Source organism: Oncorhynchus mykiss, chromosome 2 (genome assembly GCF_013265735.2).
Source record: "Oncorhynchus mykiss isolate Arlee chromosome 2, USDA_OmykA_1.1, whole genome shotgun sequence".
In the NCBI taxonomy this organism is placed as follows: Eukaryota; Metazoa; Chordata; class Actinopteri; order Salmoniformes; family Salmonidae; genus Oncorhynchus; species Oncorhynchus mykiss.
The window spans coordinates 56,065,998-56,084,854 of NC_048566.1; the positions used below are offsets into that span (position 1 = coordinate 56,065,998).

General features: G+C 41.4%; 1 protein-coding gene across 3 annotated transcripts; it reads right to left on the reverse strand.

The window, feature by feature from the left end:
* Positions 1–1,549: 1,549 nt before the first annotated feature.
* Positions 1,550–18,176, reverse strand: LOC110491965 (hyaluronan and proteoglycan link protein 3). Of its 3 annotated transcripts, none has more exons than XM_021565872.2 (5): positions 18,027–18,176; positions 7,241–7,399; positions 4,685–5,065; positions 2,947–3,249; positions 1,550–2,755 (listed from the first exon to the last, which is right to left on the reverse strand). In XM_021565872.2, the coding sequence occupies exons 2-5, from the start codon at positions 7,365–7,367 to the stop codon at positions 2,478–2,480; spliced, it is 1,089 nt and encodes a 362-aa protein (XP_021421547.2). In that variant the 5' UTR covers positions 7,368–7,399; positions 18,027–18,176; the 3' UTR covers positions 1,550–2,477. The 3 variants fall into 3 exon arrangements, with proteins under 3 accessions (XP_021421547.2, XP_036806909.1, XP_021421555.2); XM_036951014.1 differs by lacking the exon at positions 18,027–18,176 and adding an exon at positions 9,673–10,175; XM_021565880.2 differs by lacking the exon at positions 18,027–18,176 and adding an exon at positions 9,491–9,678.
* Between the last annotated feature and the right edge of the window lie 681 nt (positions 18,177–18,857).

The following is an 18,857-nucleotide window of genomic DNA, read 5'->3' on the forward strand; positions in this document are numbered from 1 at the left end:
TCTATCAAAGAGATCAAAAAGCCTATCAAGCTCGTCTTGCCAAGACTGTATCCATCAAGATATTCTCTGATTCCGAATAAGGGTGCCATTCATATAAATCCACACCTTTATATAAACCAGTGGCACATCCCTTACCGTCGCTCTGAGCACAGACTCCCTTTTTTACTATATTTTGACCCCCTCCTGGAATCGCAAAGTGAAAAAAAGAAGCAAGTAATTATCTCTCTTAGGTCTCTAAAGTGAATACCTTCATTGCCGGCAGGCTGACCCAAACAAGCCTGCCCTGTGTGTGTACATGAGGGCAAGCATGCGTATGTGTTTGCATTCACGTGTGTGTGGGGAGGGGGAGGTCTGGGTGTGTGTTTGCCCTCCACCCGTGTTAAGGCAGCAGGACGTGCTTTTTTTGAATCATAAAATTACAGGGACCTCTGTTTGCTCCTCAAGAGAGGGAGGGAGTGTGCTGGTGTAGTACTACCTACTGCCTTTGACTCCCTCTCCAACTTGGGCCCCCTCCATCTGAAGTGCTATACTGAGTGGAACGTGCTGAGGAGGTTCTGTAGAGTGTGGAGTGCAAGTACACACACACATACAAGCACACGCATGCAAACACACACATACCCACACACAGTGCCCCGTTTGTATGGGTCAGTGTGACCCCTTTTACGTCTTTGCCCCATCAGGTTGTAGTACCCTACCGTGCGCCCAACAACGCACCTGTGACAGCAGCGCTCCCTGGTGGTGATTTAATGAATTACACTGCAGGAGAATTTATTTCGCAATCAGCAGGGTCATGTTCATTAGGCACAAAACGAAAGAAAACCAACTGAAACAGGGAAAGACCACCTTTTCAATTTCCATTGAACAAGACCAAGGCACCATTGGCAGGCACACATGATAGAAATACTATTATATTTTAATTCCTGTAGTCAAATGACCAAATCACCCTCCAGTGGCCTCATGGGTGAAATGTTATTCATAATTAATAAACTGTCACACACTGATCGGTTTCACCTCTCTTTGTGATTGTCTCCACCCCCTTCCAGGTGTCGCCCATCTTCCCCATTATCCCCATGGTGCTTATACCTGTGTTCTCTGTTTGCCTGTTGCCAGTTCGTCTTGCTTGCCAAGTCAACCAGCGTTTTTTCTCAGCCCCTGCTTTTCCCAGTCGCTCTTTTTCTCGCCCTCCTGGTTTTGACCGTTGCATGTCCTGACTCTGAGGCCGCCTGCCTGACCACTCTGCCTGCCCCTGACCCTGAGCCTGCCGACCTGTATCTTTGCCCCACCTCTGGATTATTGACCTCTGTCTACCCTGACCCTGAGCCTGCCGTCCGGTACTGTTGCCCCACCTCTGGTTTACTGACCCCTGCCTGCCTTGACCTGTCTATTGCCTGCCAATGTTATTAAACCGTTGTTAATTCAACGTTATCTGCCTCTGGGTCTTACCTTCATACCCGATATAAGCATTTTTTGTTTTTGAAACCTTGCAGAAAATCTGGTGTTTGTTATATTTCAGTCTTCTGTTATGTATATAAAGTGCAATATTGGGGTGTAAACTCAAACATGATTTTATTCCATTTAATATATATGCCATTTAGTCGGCGCTTTTATCTCAAGAGCCTTACAGTCATGCATGAATACATTTTGCGTATGGGTGGCCCCAGGTACTGAACCCACAATCCTGCCAACGCAAGTGATATAACGTCAAAGGAGGGAGGACATCATTCATTCGTTAGAAAAGTTATTCATGTCACATAACTTGATTAAAGTCGCATAATATGGATGGAACACTTCAACACCGTGCTCTCTACAAGGGCTGGTCATAAGATACTGTCAAAACACCTTCCATCATGACATAGTCTATAAACCATCCCCCATCGTCATCAAATGCATCATTCCATTTCAATCCTTATACAAAACAAGACCTGGAAAAACATTTTAACATATAAGGATAATCCAGAAATCCAGAAATGTGCCTAGAACTATGAATGACATACATTGAACTGAAAGTGCTGCAGGAACAATGAGATAGCTGCATACAGTTCAACAAAACACCAAGGGAAAGAGCTTGGTTGGACAACAAAATCACTGGCAAAGCATTATGAGGGCGGCGGGCCTTGCAGTGGTTGAACACCTTCCCCGAGTCTGAAATGTAAAGACCCTTTACTGTGACACAAACCTGGCAATACAACACTAAATAGTCCGTTTGTGTATCCGTTCTGGTTGGCGTCTCAGTGGGGAGTGGCGGTATGACTGATATTATGTACAGTATGAGGAGATGTCGACAGTTCACTAGAACTATAAAGTGGACACTGTGAGGGCAGAACTGGCTAATGCTAACTAGCATCCAGGCATGGGTTGTGTAACAGTGCACCGTTTGTGATGAATGGGGAAGTTGTATGTGCTTTCTGTTGTACTGTAGTTGTGCTCTTTGCTATTATTGTCCTCTGGTTTTTGTTGAGTGGAAGTTGAGGGGAGGTTTACCGATTGCAGTAGACACTGTATTTCTGATGCAGAGGGGGGAATCCCAAATTCCGCACCCCCGGTTCTGAAGGGCCGCAGTTAGGGCGGGCCTTTGCAATGGGGTAACGGATGCTCCCATCAGCCAACCAGCCTGCGTCGCAGCGGTCCAATCCCATGAACCGCCAGGCGGCATAGAGCTGGCCCACCTTTGCGATGTGACCGCCGTCTGTGGTGCACGCCGCCACCGCTTCGGTGAAGTTGAGCTTACGGGGACCTTTCAGGAAGTAAACTGTCCCTATGACGGAAAAGAGAGACAGGAGATTCTAGTAAGTTCTGAGCAAGTCGAAGGAGAGGACAGATTAAAACAAGTTGGACAATTCCAATCATTCACATTTCTTCTGTTACACTTATTGTTTGCGGAAGTGTTTTGCATGTGTTTTGTTTCCCGAGGCGAGATGTTTTATGGAGAGCGACACGCACACTGACCCTTGGGGGCGGCTGAGAAACAGAAGGCGTCAAAGCGGTGGAGGTGGCGGTGACGTTGTCCATAACTACGGAGACCGGAGGCTAAGTCCACGCCCCCACAGGCCTCCCGCGGCGTGGTGATTGGGTACTGAGCCGTCCCGTCAGCTAACCAGCCGGCGTTGCACCAGTCCAGCCCCTCCTCCCAGGCGGCGAAGAGCTGCTCAAAGGTGGCCAGGGTTGAGTCCTGCTCCTCACATGCACGCTGGGCCCCCAGGAAGTTGAAATGGTAGCGTCCCATCTTGGAATGGTAGGGAAATACCACTCCTATAACAGGGATAAAGTGAGAAATTTGCTGGAGGGGTTAAAGTGCTATAGGATCCAGCAACTGTCCTTTTCAGTGAAAAAATGCCATTCATGACACTCGTAAGGACAATAGGTTGAAGGTCATTTAATAAATAGACCATAGCTGGAACTAGGGATGTGAACGTTTCAACGTTTCAACAAAATTGGGATCGTTACCGTTTAGAGAAACTAACTAACCTATTATTTTATTTTTTTAAACACAGTGCAGTTATCACAAAACTACCACTAAAAGGTTCCCGATCATCATCTTAAAGGGAAACATTTCGATTCAACGAATACCTAATGCAGCAATGCCGTAAGGTTCGTACGAGATATGCATATTTCAAATGATTTGCCACGGATATAAAGCGCTCCGCACTCCCATCATTGTTAACAGTTGGGAAAATGGCAGAGAGTGAGACAGGGACGCGACAGCAGCGAAGTCCTGCGTGGCAATACTTTGAGAAGTCCAATGAGGAGCTGGCGAAATGCAAACTTTGTGAGGTGGATTTGAGCTACAGTGGAAGTTCAGGTGCAATGCTGAACCATCTGAAAAGGGAGGCACCGTGAGCCCCAAGTCATTGCTGCCCCCAACAACAGACATTAGAAATGCTCTTCGCACAAAATAAGTGCAATAAAGGATGGAGTGAAAAAGTCACAGCGCTGATTACAGAAATGATTGCAGTTGATATGCAGCCATTGTCAATGGTAGAGGATGTCCACTTCAATGCCCCGATGGCATATAGATGCCATGTTGAAAAACATTGACGGCCCGGAGGGAGAAATTGTACAATGATTGCTCTGCAAGTACACAGCTCAAGCTCTCAATGTCAAACCCCCTATACATGGTATTAACAACAAATTGTTGGACGCCTATGAACACGCTGTCGTACATCACTGCAATGAGCCATCACGTTGACGAGAAGTGGGATATGAAGTCCCATGTACTGACTGACTGATACACAGCAGAGAGCCTAAAAACGTAATTAACTACCATCATTGCTGAGTGGGTGAGGGACAGCAGTAAGTGCCGCCTGGTAGCCATGACTGAGGTAGATTGAACTGCATTGCCCCCTAGTGGTCATATGCAGGACCATTATTGTGAATTCACATGTTTAAAAAAATATATACAGTACCAGTAAAAACCTACTCATTCAAGGGTTTTTCTTTATTTTACCATTTTCTACATTGTAGAATAATAGTGAAATAAAACTATGAAATAACACATATGGAATCATGTAGTAACCAAAAAAGTGTTAAAAAATAAAAATACATTTTATATTTAAGATTATTGTACTGTATATTATAATTTTAATGTTTAAACTATAAAAAAAAATGGCTGTTTAAATGTTAAGAACATTTTTACATTTGTCACATTTAGAGCTGAGGGAGCTGACAGACAGACAGAAACACACACCTCGCAGCTCCAGCTCCACCGTCACGCTCTCGTCTTCTAGCCCGTCGATGATCTCACAGCGGTAGCGGCCCGTGTCGTTCTGGTGCAGCTCGTTGATCACCAAAGACATGTCCCCCGGTGCCGCCCGATGCAGGCGCACACGCCCCTGGAAGCTGCCGTAGCTACGGTGACGGTTGCCCATGGCGACCATCACGTCTGTTTCGTGGGCGGTCTTACCCGCGCCGTTGGCGGGTAGCCAAGACCATTTGACCCGGGTCCGGCGGGGGCCGTTGATCTCGGGCTCGTAGCGGTAGTGACAGGGCAGGGTGATGTTACTGCCCCTGGCTGCTGACACCGAGGGCTGGGGGGACTCCACGTGGAGACGCACCCTCTTAATGTAGACTGGAGAAGAAACAGACAAGGACAGGACACAGGATAGATAAGAGTTATGCAGTAGAGTAGATACTGGATAGGAGCCAGGAACTTTTCCTGACCATGTGATCAAACCAGAGCCCCTGTAGTAAGTAAGAACCTGGGTCTGCCTTCAGTGTACAGTGCCTTGCAAAAGTATTCACCTCCCCTTAGCATTTTTCCTATTTTGTTGCATTACAACCTGTAATTTAAATTGATTTTTATTTGGACTTCATGTAATGGACATACTCAAAATAGTTCAAAAATAGTTAAAATTGGTGAAGTGAAGAAAAAGGTTTGAAAAAAAATATATAATAAAAATGTGGTGAGTGCATATGTATTCACCCCCTTTGCTATGAAGCCCCTAAATAGGATCTGGCGCAACCAATTATCTTCAGAAGTCACATAATTAGTTAAATAAAGTCTGTGTGCAATCTAAGTGTCACATGATCTGTCACATGATCTCAGTATATATATATACACCTGTTCTGAAAAGCCCCAGAGTCAGCAACACCACTAAGAAAAGGGCCCCACCAAGCAAGCGGCACCATGAAGACCAAGGAGCTATTCAAACAGTTCTGGGACAAAGTTGTGGAGAAGTACAGGATCAGGGTTGGGTTATAAAAAAATATCCCAAACTTTGAACATCCCACGGAGCACCATTAAATCCATTATTTAAAAAATTGAAAGAATATGGCACCACAACAAACCTGCCAAGAGAGGGCCGCCCACCAAGACTCACGGACCAGGCAAGGAGGGCCTTAATCAGTGAGGCAACAAAGAGACCAAAGATAACCCTTAAGGAGCTGCAAAGCTCCTCAGCGGAGATTGGTGAATCTGTCCATAGGAACACTTTAGGCTGTACACTCCACAGAGCTGGGCTTTTCTGAAGAGTGGCAAGAAAAAAGGCATTGCTTAAGAAAATAATATGCAAACACGTTTGGTGTTCGACAAAAGGCATGTGGGAGACTCCCCAAACATATGGAAGAAGGTACTCTGGATAGATGAGAGTAAAATGTAGCTTTTTGGCCATCAAGGAAAACGCTATGTCTGGTGCAAACCCAACACCTCTCATCACCCCGAGAACATAATAATGTTTTTCATCGGCAGGGACAGGGAAACTGGTCAGAATTTAATGAATGATGGATGACTCTAAATACAGGGAAATTCTTGAGGGAAACCTGTTTCAGTCTTCCAGAGATTTGAGACTGGGATGGAGGTTCACCTTCCAGCAGGACAATGACCCTAAGCGTACTGCTAAAGCAACACTCAAATGGTTTAAGGGGAAACATTTAAATGTCTTGGAATGGCCTAGTCAAAGCCCAGACCTCAATCCAACTGTGGTATGACTTAAAGATTGCTGTACACCAGCAGAACCCATCCAACTTGAAGGAGCTGGAGCAGTTTTGCCTTGAAGAATGGGCAAAAATCCCAGTGTCTCAATGTGCCAAACTTATAAAGACATACCCCAAGAGACTTACAGCTGTAATTGCTGCAAAAGGTGGCTCTACAAAGTATTGACTTGGGGGAGTGAATAGTTATGCACGCTCAAGTTTTCAGTTTTTTTGTTGTCTTACTTCTTGTTTGTTTCACCACACAAAATGTTTTTGCATCTTCAAAGTGGTAGACATGTCGTGTAAATCAAATCATACAAACCCCCCCAAAAATCTATTTTAATTCCAAGGTGTAAGGCAATAAAATAGGAAAAATGCAAAGGGGGGGTGAATACTTTCGCAAGCTACTGTATTTGGGTCTTCCCATGTAATCAGACCCTTTTTGGAACTCTTGGGAATGGTGCGTCTATAAAATCTAACCTGCTCTCAGTTTTGCATGTGTACTGTGTAGCACATATTGTATAAATGAACACCACTCTAGATGGTGTGTTGTCTGCTACAACTTAGGCATGGTCAGGCTTGTCACACGCAATGGAATGGTCTTTGATCCTACATATGAAGAGGCTCCACTTAAGATCATTATACCCTTTTAACATTATCGTGCCAATCCAAACCAAACTGTGCTAAAAACTGGTATTTTCTTTTCACATTCTCTTTTCCAGCAGTTTCAGAAAATGTTGGCGGATGTATCGTCAGATCCGAGCCAAGCTGTACTGGGCTGACTAGTGTGAACAGGTTATTTGTGTATTTATGAAAATACTGTATTACATACTCTCTCCGTTGCCATCGCCGTCCATAACGTCATGGTAGAAGAAGCCATTGTTGTATACGGGGAAGGCGTGGTTGGAGACCAGGAGGTACATCCAGACGACCAATAGGGGGTGTAGGGGGCTCAACATCCTTACAGCGGAACACTGGGATCTGACTTCCTCTGCAAGGGATTCATGTCAGTACATGTTTTAATGGTGACTAGAAGGTCCAACATGGTACATTCCACTCAATTGTCCCCTATCTTATCAAATCCATAGCCGTGGGAAGTAGTTTGAGGGGGGGGGGGGGGGGGGGGGCTGCTGCGGCGTCAGTTCAGCTAAACATAGGGTGTGGCAAAGTGGGGTGTGTGGAGATACACCCACCAGATGAAGCTCATTTTACTGTATGTCTACACCATTTAAAAACGTTCAAATGCTATTTGGAGAACAGCAAAAACAAACATGTCCCCCGGACTTTATCATCTCAATATTAGGTTTAAAGGTTTGTGGGATGGTGTGTGTATAATGTACTACTCAACCTCATCAGACATAGGTTACATTGACTAATTTAGCCTATTTGTGGGAACAGTGCAACATGAAATAGACGCATAAAACACACTATCAAGGCCGACTCCAAATACCGACATCAATGTGAAATACCGACATCAATGTGAAATACCGACATCAATGTGAAAGTAAGCGGATCATAAAACAGCTGACTGTGAATGCAAACTATGCCAGATAAATCCGACACATGCATTGAAATAAAAGGCATACACCAAAGGAATTATTTAAGCCTACAAATTGACAAAATCAATTAGCCCGCTAGAATTAGGCTATTCTACAGAACACGTGTTTGGTTCAATCTTGATCAATCTTCCTTTCTTTCCTATCCACCCCAAATGACAATCCTATTTTCTCCATCAATATGAAAATAGCCTTTGCACATGCCTGCCTCACTCTGCACACCAGTGCTAGTCAGTGCTTATTATTGACCTCCAGGGGACCCACAACCAATGTTCCCTCCAAAAAAAATTGGGCACTGAGCAAATTTCAGGTCTGCTGAGTGTAAACTTGAACGTTGTGAAAATTCTGTGCAACTTCCAGCACGTGTTTACTGTGAACACCGAGGCTGTATCCGCTTTAAGTTACAGTTTTACTGTGAACACTGAGGCTGTATCCGCTTTAAGTTACAGTTTTACTGTGAACACTGAGGCTGTATCCGCTTTAAGTTACAGTTTTACTGTGAACACCGAGGCTGTATCCGCTTTAAGTTACAGTTTTACTGTGAACAGTGAGGCTGTATCCGCTTTAAGTTACAGTTTTACTGTGAACACTGAGGCTGTATCCGCTTTAAGTTACAGTTTTACTGTGAACACCGAGGCTGTATCCGCTTTAAGTTACAGTTTTACTGTGAACACTGAGGCTGTATCCGCTTTAAGTTACAGTTTTACTGTGAACACTGAAGCTGTATCCGCTTTAAGTTACAGTTTTACTGTGAACACTGAGGCTGTATCCGCTTTAAGTTACAGTTTTACTGTGAACACTGAAGCTGTATCCGCTTTAAGTTACAGTTTTACTGTGAACACTGAGGCTGTATCCGCTTTAAGTTACAGTTTTACTGTGAACACTGAGGCTGTATCCGCTTTAAGTTACAGTTTTACTGTGAACACTGAGGCTGTATCCGCTTTAAGTTACAGTTTTACTGTGAACACCGAGGCTGTATCCGCTTTAAGTTACAGTTTTACTGTGAACAGTGAGGCTGTATCCGCTTTAAGTTACAGTTTTACTGTGAACACTGAGGCTGTATCCGCTTTAAGTTACAGTTTTACTGTGAACACCGAGGCTGTATCCGCTTTAAGTTACAGTTTTACTGTGAACACTGAGGCTGTATCCGCTTTAAGTTACAGTTTTACTGTGAACACTGAAGCTGTATCCGCTTTAAGTTACAGTTTTACTGTGAACACTGAGGCTGTATCCGCTTTAAGTTACAGCTTTAACAGTGGCCATGTAGGCTACTGTGGCTATTTGATCATAATGTAGGCCTACCAGAGTGGCAAAAACAATGGAGAAAATGCACCCCATAACATTTTTACATGGAACTAGCTGTTCTATCATTCAGCCTACAGCAGCAGCCAATGTGTGAGTTCAATGTAGGCCTACATTCCATGAGACTTCTGGAAAAAAAACATGCAGGGCTTGACATTAACCTGTTTATCTCAAAATACAACACTGCCCCTTTAAGACAAAAAAAAGCTCTTTATCTGACTCACTTTTCAAAGATGAATACAAACGTATATGTTATGTCCTCTTGAAGCAATCACTTCTATTGCTGACTTCAAATGATCTATAACTTGGCTACTAACTCACCAACTAGCAAAGGATATGAACAAAATGTGCACATGTGGCTACATGCAGCTCTCGCTTTGTTCTCAAAACAAGCGCATCTACTCACGACCGCTCATGCTGTAAACATGATCAACCGGTTGGTGACCACTGCGCTAGAAAGTTGAATGAAGTTCAATCTTGTGTTTCTCTCTGGGGATGATATTTCTGCGCGGCAGTCTCGGGCTACTGTGGCGCAGCTTAAAGGGAACATTGCCCACAACCCAATTATTATTATTATTATTATTTCTGGCGGCAAGTGGGGAGGCCCCCAACCAAAACCCAAAGGCATAAACCATGGCCAAATGTGTAGAATAAGCAGAACATTTGCTTAAAAAATATTTCAGTTTTTTTTGCACAGTTGTACTAAGGACAAATAACGTGCAATGAATACAAATAAACCGAAATACAGGCTATAATTGTTCAGTCAGTGTTTCGTCCAGCAGCTAATGCTGTGTTCACGTGCTATCAGAGTTATCGGTAATTTCCTATGTCGGACCGGGAAGTTTCACTTGAATGACTCGGAATTACAAGGGGTCACTGAGAAAATGTTGTTGTCCGAGTTGCCGAGTTTCACCACTGACCTTAAACCCTTTCAACCAACAGATGACAACAAGTCGGTTTTTGACAAATACAATATGGGTAATGTAGCTAGTTTTACCATATTGTCAATGTTAAGCAAGCTAGCTAACTTTACTATAAGCAACGTTAGTTAGCTTATCAAACTAGTTCAAATCTTATTGGTTGAATATTGTTCCAACCAAAAAGCACATGAATGAAACAAAGTTGTATTTCCAACATCCAAAATAAGAAGTAGGACGCTCCGAGAAGCACGTGAACGCAGCATGTCAAATTTGAGGGGAATTGTGGACTTTGTGAGGTACCAAATTTTACACACAGCTAGAACAAGTCCATAGAAGTGTTTTTAGCAACAGTGCCATCGCAGAGTTTTAAAACCCATGCAGTCTTTTTATTTGTAATATATCCTTGAACGTCTAATCAATCATTGTGTATGTTTATTTATTGAATATAACCCCAAAATATATTTTTAATAATTTAAATCCCTGGGCCTTCTTGCTCAGTCCGACAGTGTGGGCGTGGGGATACAAATTAGATTTATATTTACATATACAGCACTGATTGGCTGATTGAAGTCTAAAACCCACCCCCTTACCCCTTAGGAAAAAAACAAAGTCACATGGTTTTCAACCTGTCAGTTGGAGCTGGAGTTGAACTATGAAAGCAGCGAACTTCCACAGGTGTGTAGACTACTCTGTTTTGTCATCAAAATACATCATGCATCCTAATTTGCTATATTATTGTTTTACTGTTTTCAATAGGTCACCAGAAGATGCAGACAGGTCCCAGAACAGCCTGTTGGCAGGGTGGATCATTCTGGCCTATACCCTGTCTACTGTCTATTCATTGCAGTAAAACATGATTATCTACAGGGCATACTATAGGCCTATGGCTAGCTAATAGCAACATAGTCATCTTTCTAAAATAAATTTGACATCATAATGATGACATAGTTGTTTTCTTAAATGATAATGCCCTCGAAGCCAATATATCCCCCAAACACCGGCTTCGAGGGCATTATCTATTTTATACAACGGGTTACCAACAGATTCAAATAATGATTGAACATTTCAGTAAAAACTTTATTTTGATGAATTTACTCATACTATTTCATCCTTCCATGAGATATAGTCCGAACACAAATCTAGGGTTGCTACCCAAGGTGGCTGGTCGTTCATTCTGTAGGTTAGGTTGCCAGAGACGCGACCAAGTCTTTTTCTCCTAAATATAGGAGACACAGCCCAGTCGTTCGTTCTAAATATTCCGTTGCCATGATGGCTGGCAAAGTTCTCATCTCTAGCTTGCTAGCTAGTCAACTTTGGCTAACACAGTCACATCAAACACTGCAGCCAGAATAAGAGCAAAGTAGCCGCATTTGCGTTTGTTTAAGCTGTTTTCTATTGACATTTTATTTTTGGTATACATACATAAGAATCAGCTAATGATGTGACATTTCACCTGGCTTGTTTCCAAGCCACAGTTTTGACTAAACCTTCCTCAGTGCCAATCGGAAAATGCATTGAGTAGAACCTTTAGTCGGGCATCAGTCTTCAATAATAACATTCAAAATGAAACACGCGACCCATGAATTGCATGTTATTTACTTTTAATAATATATAGATGAATAACTGTCTCTAGACCACTGTCTCTAGCACTGGACAACTGATTCAAGTAATCAACTAATCATCAAGCTTTGATCATTTGAATCAGCTGTGTAGTGTTAGGGCAAAAACCAAAACGTGCAACACTTGGGGCCCCTAGGGCCGAGTTTGGGAAAACACTGCTCAAGACCACTTACTTCTTGAATGGTTACTGCCACTGTCGGGTGAAAGATGGGTGGCTGGAGGATCAAGCTGCTGGTAAATCCACACGTGTATCTATACATAGCCTGATTTGCACTGCAGTCCAATGCGAAGTGTGCTCATATATCCATGGATTGAATTTATCTGACCAAATCAGACAACGTTATTGTTGGATGGAAAACAGTGCAAAGAAACATTTGCTGCCTTGCAGCCAGCTACTGCACAATTGATCTTGCTTTTTCTCATTGCTTTAAAGTGAGAAATGTTTGGTCTTTGGTATCTTAACTCTGCATGCTGCAAACAATGAGGGGCCAGCAGCAATGTAAGAGGATATTTAAGCAATAAGGCCCGAGGAGGTATGGTACATGGCCAATATACCATGGCTAAGGGCTGTTCTTATGCACTACACAACGCAGAGTGCCTGGACACAGCTCTTAGCCGTGGTATATTGGCCATATACCACAAACCTCTGAGTTTCCTTATTGCTATTATAAACTAATTACTAACAGAAATGGACATAAATAAATACAAACCGTCATATCCATTATATACGGTCTCTTCCAGCCAATCAGCATTCAGGGCTTGAACAACCCGGTTTATAAATGCAAATAACAGATCTATTGTCATTCAAGGCATTTCTTTCAAACAGCTCATATAAAAAGGGTATTATCATCATTTTCACAATTTCAGTGTTATTTCAACTTTATAGTGTGGAAACCTCATCAAAATATAAATCACATTTTAACTGCACTGCCCTTCTGCATTGTCGGTTAAGGACTTGTAAGTAAGTATTTCACGTTGTATTCAGCGCATGTGACAAATAAAATGTGATTTGATTGGAATATTACCCCAAACTGGTTGCCAACCATCTCCATGGGGCCATATTGGACAGGGTTCATATGGCCATATCTCCATAAATAACTGGTTGCCAACCATCTCCATGGGGCCATATTGGACAGGGTTCATATGGCCATATCTCCATAAATAACTGGTTGCCAACCATCTCCATGGGGCCATATTGGACAGGATTCACATGGCCATATCTCCATAAATAACTGGTTGCCAACCATCTCCATTTGGCCATATTGGACAGGATTCACATGGCCATATCTCCATAAATAACTGGTTGCCAACCATCTCCATGGGGCCATATTGGACAGGGTTCACATGGCCATATCTCCATAAATCATTGGTACATAAGGCCCAATAATGACTTAACGGGTTAGAGAACACAAGAAAATGGCATTCTAGGTGACTACCTCATGAAACTGGTTGAGAGAATGCCAAGAGTGTGAAAATATGGCATCATGGCAAAGGGTGGCTACTTTGAAGAATCTAAAATATATTTTGATTTGTTTAACACTTTTTTTGTTACTACTACAAGATTCCATATGTGTTATTTCATAGTTCTGATGTCTTCACTATTATTCTACAATATATAAAATAGTAAAAATAAAGAAAAACCCTTTAATGAGTAGGTGTGTCCAAACTTTTGACTGGTAATGTATATTTCCCACAATGTTTTTGCCTGTTTGCATGTTATTTTGGCATTAAGTCCTTTTTTTCTCTCTATTGGGTTATTGACTGTATGTTTGTTTATTCCATGTGTAACTCTGTGTTGTTGTTTGTGTCGCACTGCTTTGCTTTATCTTGGCCAGGTCGCAGTTGTAAATGAACTTGTTCTCAACTAGCCTACCTGGTAAAATAAATAAATAAATGTCAGTTTAAAAACAATGTAAAACATTTAATTAATTGAGTTAATAAAGCCGCATACAAACATGGATGGTCTCATGGTCTTGCTTTGCGCCGTGAGTGGCTCAGTGTTCTGTCACTCATGGGGACACTACTTCACTGCAAAATCGACATGTAGAGATTGAAAAATTCAAGCCCCTAGGGTGATGCCATAGAGTTACAGTAGAAGTGCCCATCCAAGAAGGCTCAAGGTCATTGGCCACAGATAAAATTATGTAAAATCAGGTTATATCTACCGTAGCTTTGATTGGACTGATCATGTCAACATCATCATTTCAAAATCTTAGCTAGCAAGCTAGCAGTCATCATCATGAATCAAGTCGACAACCTACTGGCAAATCCTTTTCAATCCTTGTTATAGGAATGGAAATTATAGATAAAACGTATCAGTGCTCATCGGCCTTTGGACATAAACATTACACAACAAGTTGGAAACCACAAATTCAACAATGAGTGGTTTGAAATGAATCGGTGGCTAACTGCAAGCATTGCACAGCAATCACTAGCCTGCTATTCAGTGGAGTGGGTGTGTGGTCCAAGTCTGGGTTTACGGGTCTCTTTTCCAAGCTTAAAAGGATAAACATTCAACACCATGGACCATAAAAGGTTGAATACATTGGCCATGCTGTCAATCCAGCATGACTTCTGCCACATTCAAAACAACAAAACTCGGAACTGGGAAATCTCAGACTTCAGTGAGTTCAAGACAACTGGGAACTCTGAATAAACCGAGCTCTGACTGGGAAAATATGTTTTGAACGGTCATCAAACTCAGAATAACAGGTTGGGAACTTAGGCCTCTTTCTAGAGCTCTGACCTGAAGATCACTGACGTCATGATTCAACCTTGTTTTTTTTCCAAAGTCCCAGTTGTCTTGAAAGCAACATAAATCCGGAGACTGCCAGACTTTGATGACAAAGTTTGATGACAAAATTTGCCCATGACGGACCGCCGCCCCACCTTCCTGTCCAAGTGAGCATAGCACAACAAGGAGTCCAAAAATGTATTGTATGCTTCTACATAGATGATGTAAGGGAGATATGTACATTGTAGCTAAGAAAGTAATACTAAGTGTATGTTGTGTAGTAAGCTGATAGTAGCCCATGTGCTTCACCCTAATAATCTGGTTCCTTTCCCCCTCATAATTTAGCCTACTGTTCTGACTTGGTGGTGCACATGTAACCTATAGCCTGTTTTAGATAAATGTAATCATCAAATATTGGAAGACCTTTCATTGTCTGCATATATGCCCCCTTTATTTATCCCACGGTCCTGACTTGGTGTACAGGGAGAATGCTGTAAGAACGGCCCATGTTCTGAATTCTGCTCTGTACATTTCAAAAGTGCTGAACAAATAGTTATATTGACTACGTCCGTCCTAGCTCGCTCATTAATGTCTTATTCGAAATTACAGATGGACTCTTATCCGCTCGTTGTCCCCTTATGCCATAGTTTGTACATCTCAATTGTCAGTAGAAACCACATTTGTTTAAGCAAGTCAGCCATATCAGCTCTGATTTTTTTAAATGTAGTAAATGCAGCTGAATGAACTGTTTCGCTGCCAGACAGGGCTCTGCTAATAGCCAGGTGTAGGTAGCAGTGGTAAAGAATCACTCCATGGTTCTGAAAAGAAAGCACTGTTTGTCACCATTATAGTGCCATATGTGTATTGTTTAGTGTTGTGTAGTGGCTTTGCTGGCATGCATCTTATTTTATTTTTTAAAGTTTGGCCCACCGAGATTTACATGCTAAAATCGCCACTGGCTATGTGAGAGATGATAGACTTACAGTAAGTGTTCAGATTTCAGGCTACTATTCAACTTAACCCATCTGAACAGTAGGCTTGTCATTTTTAAGTCAGTATTGTGACTGTAGAATCTGTATAACATCTCACAATCATCACACATAACATAGCCAGCATTGCTATTATCCTATTTTACCTCCCAAGCATTAGGCTACTGTCCTGGCCCTCCTTCTATTTATTTTCAACTCTCCATTTCATATCTTTCTTCTTATTGAATTAAACTGTGACAACACCGTTTTTGCCTCAGTGGATTGATGTTAACTTTTTCTGCCCAAGTTCCAGGGCCTACCGTGACATTCCGGGGTTTCTATTGTTGTAAAGACATGTAAAAGACATAATTTTGCATGAACATAACCAATCATGATGCTTTCATCTTATTCTTGTCAAACAAATCACTTCCTGTACATGTTCATCCACCCCAAAATAATTCCAGCATCCAAAAAGTGCACATTTGATGAATGGAAAGTGACACCAAAAAAGTGTAATGAAATTTGGCTTATTGCCTGAATTAATTGATTTTGTCTTGCTGACAAAAGGACCTTTTTTGTAGAAATATCACGCCTTGACCTTAGCTATCTTTGTTTTCTTTATTATTTTGGTTAAGTCAGGGTGTGACTAGGGTGGGTATGTTAGTTTTTGTAGATCTGGGTTTTTTGTAAGTCTAGGTATATGTCGGTCTATGGTGGCCTGATATGGTTCCCAATCAGAGGCAGCTGTTTATCATTGTCTCTAATGGGGACCATATTTAGGTAGCCATTTTCCTGAGGTATTTGTGGGTTCTTGTCTATGTGTAGTTACCTGTCAGCACTTGTTTATATAGCGTCACGGTTCATTTTTGTTAGTTTGTTTAGTGTTCATTCGTCTAATAAAAGAGAATATACGCATACCACGCTGTGCCTTGGTCTCCTCCATACAACGAACGTGACAAGAAAGAAAAGTTGGGACACCTGAAAGGGGGCTGAGATACAAAGCAGGACTGTCCAGGGCTGACAGTCCTGGGATATACATGGGATATATATTTTTTTTAACCATCACAGAGGTGTGGGTGTTCATTTAATATTTCTGTATTGACTCCCCTGGGGCCCCATAATTCGCACTCTGATCCAAACAATTTTTCAAGTGGATTCATTTTGGCACACAAATGTGAATATATTTTCACACTTATTTTCAGTATTTTACATTTATACACAACGTTTTCTGATTGCAACCCAGCCAGCACATAACGTTCTGAGAACCATATGTTTTTTAGAGCTTGGTGAGAGCATGGTTTTCCTATGGTTATTTTGCATACAACCTTCCCACAACTTTCTGGGAATGGTGCAGGATAGTTGCTTGGCTTTGGAACGTTCTCAGAACATTTTAAGGAACTTGACAAAAAAAAGTTTTATTTCCTTGGTATCTCATAACTTTTGATAAAAGTGTTGGTAATGGTCTAGGAACGTTCTCCAACTGGTTTGATATTGGGAATGTTCTGAAATAGTTCAGAGAACATTAAGAAACAACATTCCTCTATGGGAATTTCAGTACTTCAGCATTACGTTTTCTGCAGGTTTCCTCATGGTTCTATTAAAAGTCATGTTCTCAGAACATTAAGAAAACTTTCCATAAAACCACATGAAAAGAGTAATGTTTAAAGAACATTCTGTGAATGTTATTTAAAAACATCCGCAATCCAGTCTCGGTGTCAACCAAGCTCTCTCGAGCCTCTATCTTGGTAAGTGTGTTGGCCGTGCCCAATTATTGGCCACACCTAATCTTAATGAGTGCTTGTTTCCTTTGAAATGGGGTCTGTTTGAATAGACTAAAATTAGCCGCTTTGTATGAGTAAAAAAACACATGGCATGCTAGCTGCACCATGGTGGCGCAGTGGAATAATTCAATGACTAGACAACAGAAGATCGTGGGTTTGAATCTCATTGACACCTTGCCACAATAAAAAAATATTTTTTTGCATTATTAAAGCCGAAGAAAATGTATTTCCATGTGTCCTATCTGTGTTTGTTCAAAATATTAACATAATTTAGAGAATGTTGTCAGAACGTTATTTAATTACGTTCAAATGTCCTATAATTTCTATATAATTTCTATTCTCAGAAAGTCAATAAAATCCTCCCAGGAAAACTTTCAAGGAACCTTTCTCAGAACCTCCCTGCAACCCCCCAAAAATGTATGTTCACAGAACAGACGATATTTTTCCTTGTGTTACTTTTTTTTTTTAAATCCGTTTTACCAGCGTATGGTTTCTTTACCAAAACCAAAAAGGTATATGTCGGTCAAAAACTTACTTTCCCGTAGCTTAGTTGTCTTATTCTATCTAACAAGTATTTATTATCTAATTGTCCATCTAATTTTATTGGTTATCACTTTCAAGTTGTGGTGGCAAAGTAGGCTAATTTAAAGCTATACATTATTCAAGTATCTATTTGGCATCACTCAAAAGATTTTAGTTTAACTCGAATTAAGGTCGTAAAAAGAAGACTTACTTACAGATTGTAAAGATGTACCTTGTTCTCCGGCTAGAAAATGGACAACCTCGTGTCAATTAATGTTCCCCTGATGTTACTTTGTGAGACAGTTACGCTGTCTGTCGGGGCAATTCATCCCATTGCGATTTTCAGGGAGAACACGAGTTGCGACGCATTGAGAGGAAAGTGACCTCATCGATCGCAACAACAACAACAAAAACGGGCATAAGAGCATAAAAGCTGCATTACGTTTACTATTGCATAACATGGGGATATATCACAACAATGTACTTATTGATATTTTCAATATTCCCTTTACTAGCCCACCATCATTTACAGGTGCATGTAATGCCATTTTTAATCCAATAATTAATAAATCAATCAAATGTATTTGACATGGCCTTTTTACATCAGCAGTTGTCAAAGTGTTTTACAGATATCCAGCCTAGAACCCCAAAGAGCAGACACGCATCCAATAGTTTATGGTTTTCCCATATTCTTTTTAAACACCTGGGCAACCTCAATGAGGATATGTTTCTCATGACTGAGCCACATACTTTAATGTTCATATTGATATGAAATATGCAATCCCTTGAAATTAACCAAGTTTGTTTTATCAGCTTGAAACAATATGCCTATGCCACAAATAATTTCCTAAATGAATTAACTCCACTTCCAGAGTAGAATAAATAGATTTTAGGCCTATGCAAATCCTGACAAATATGAATGAGCGATCTGTATTCACATGTTCAAGATTCTCAATGAGGCTTTGGTTTATGGGTATTCTCTCTGAAAATGAAGTAGTTAGCTAAATCCTGTATGTGAAGCATATTCTTTGACTCATGTTTTGCCT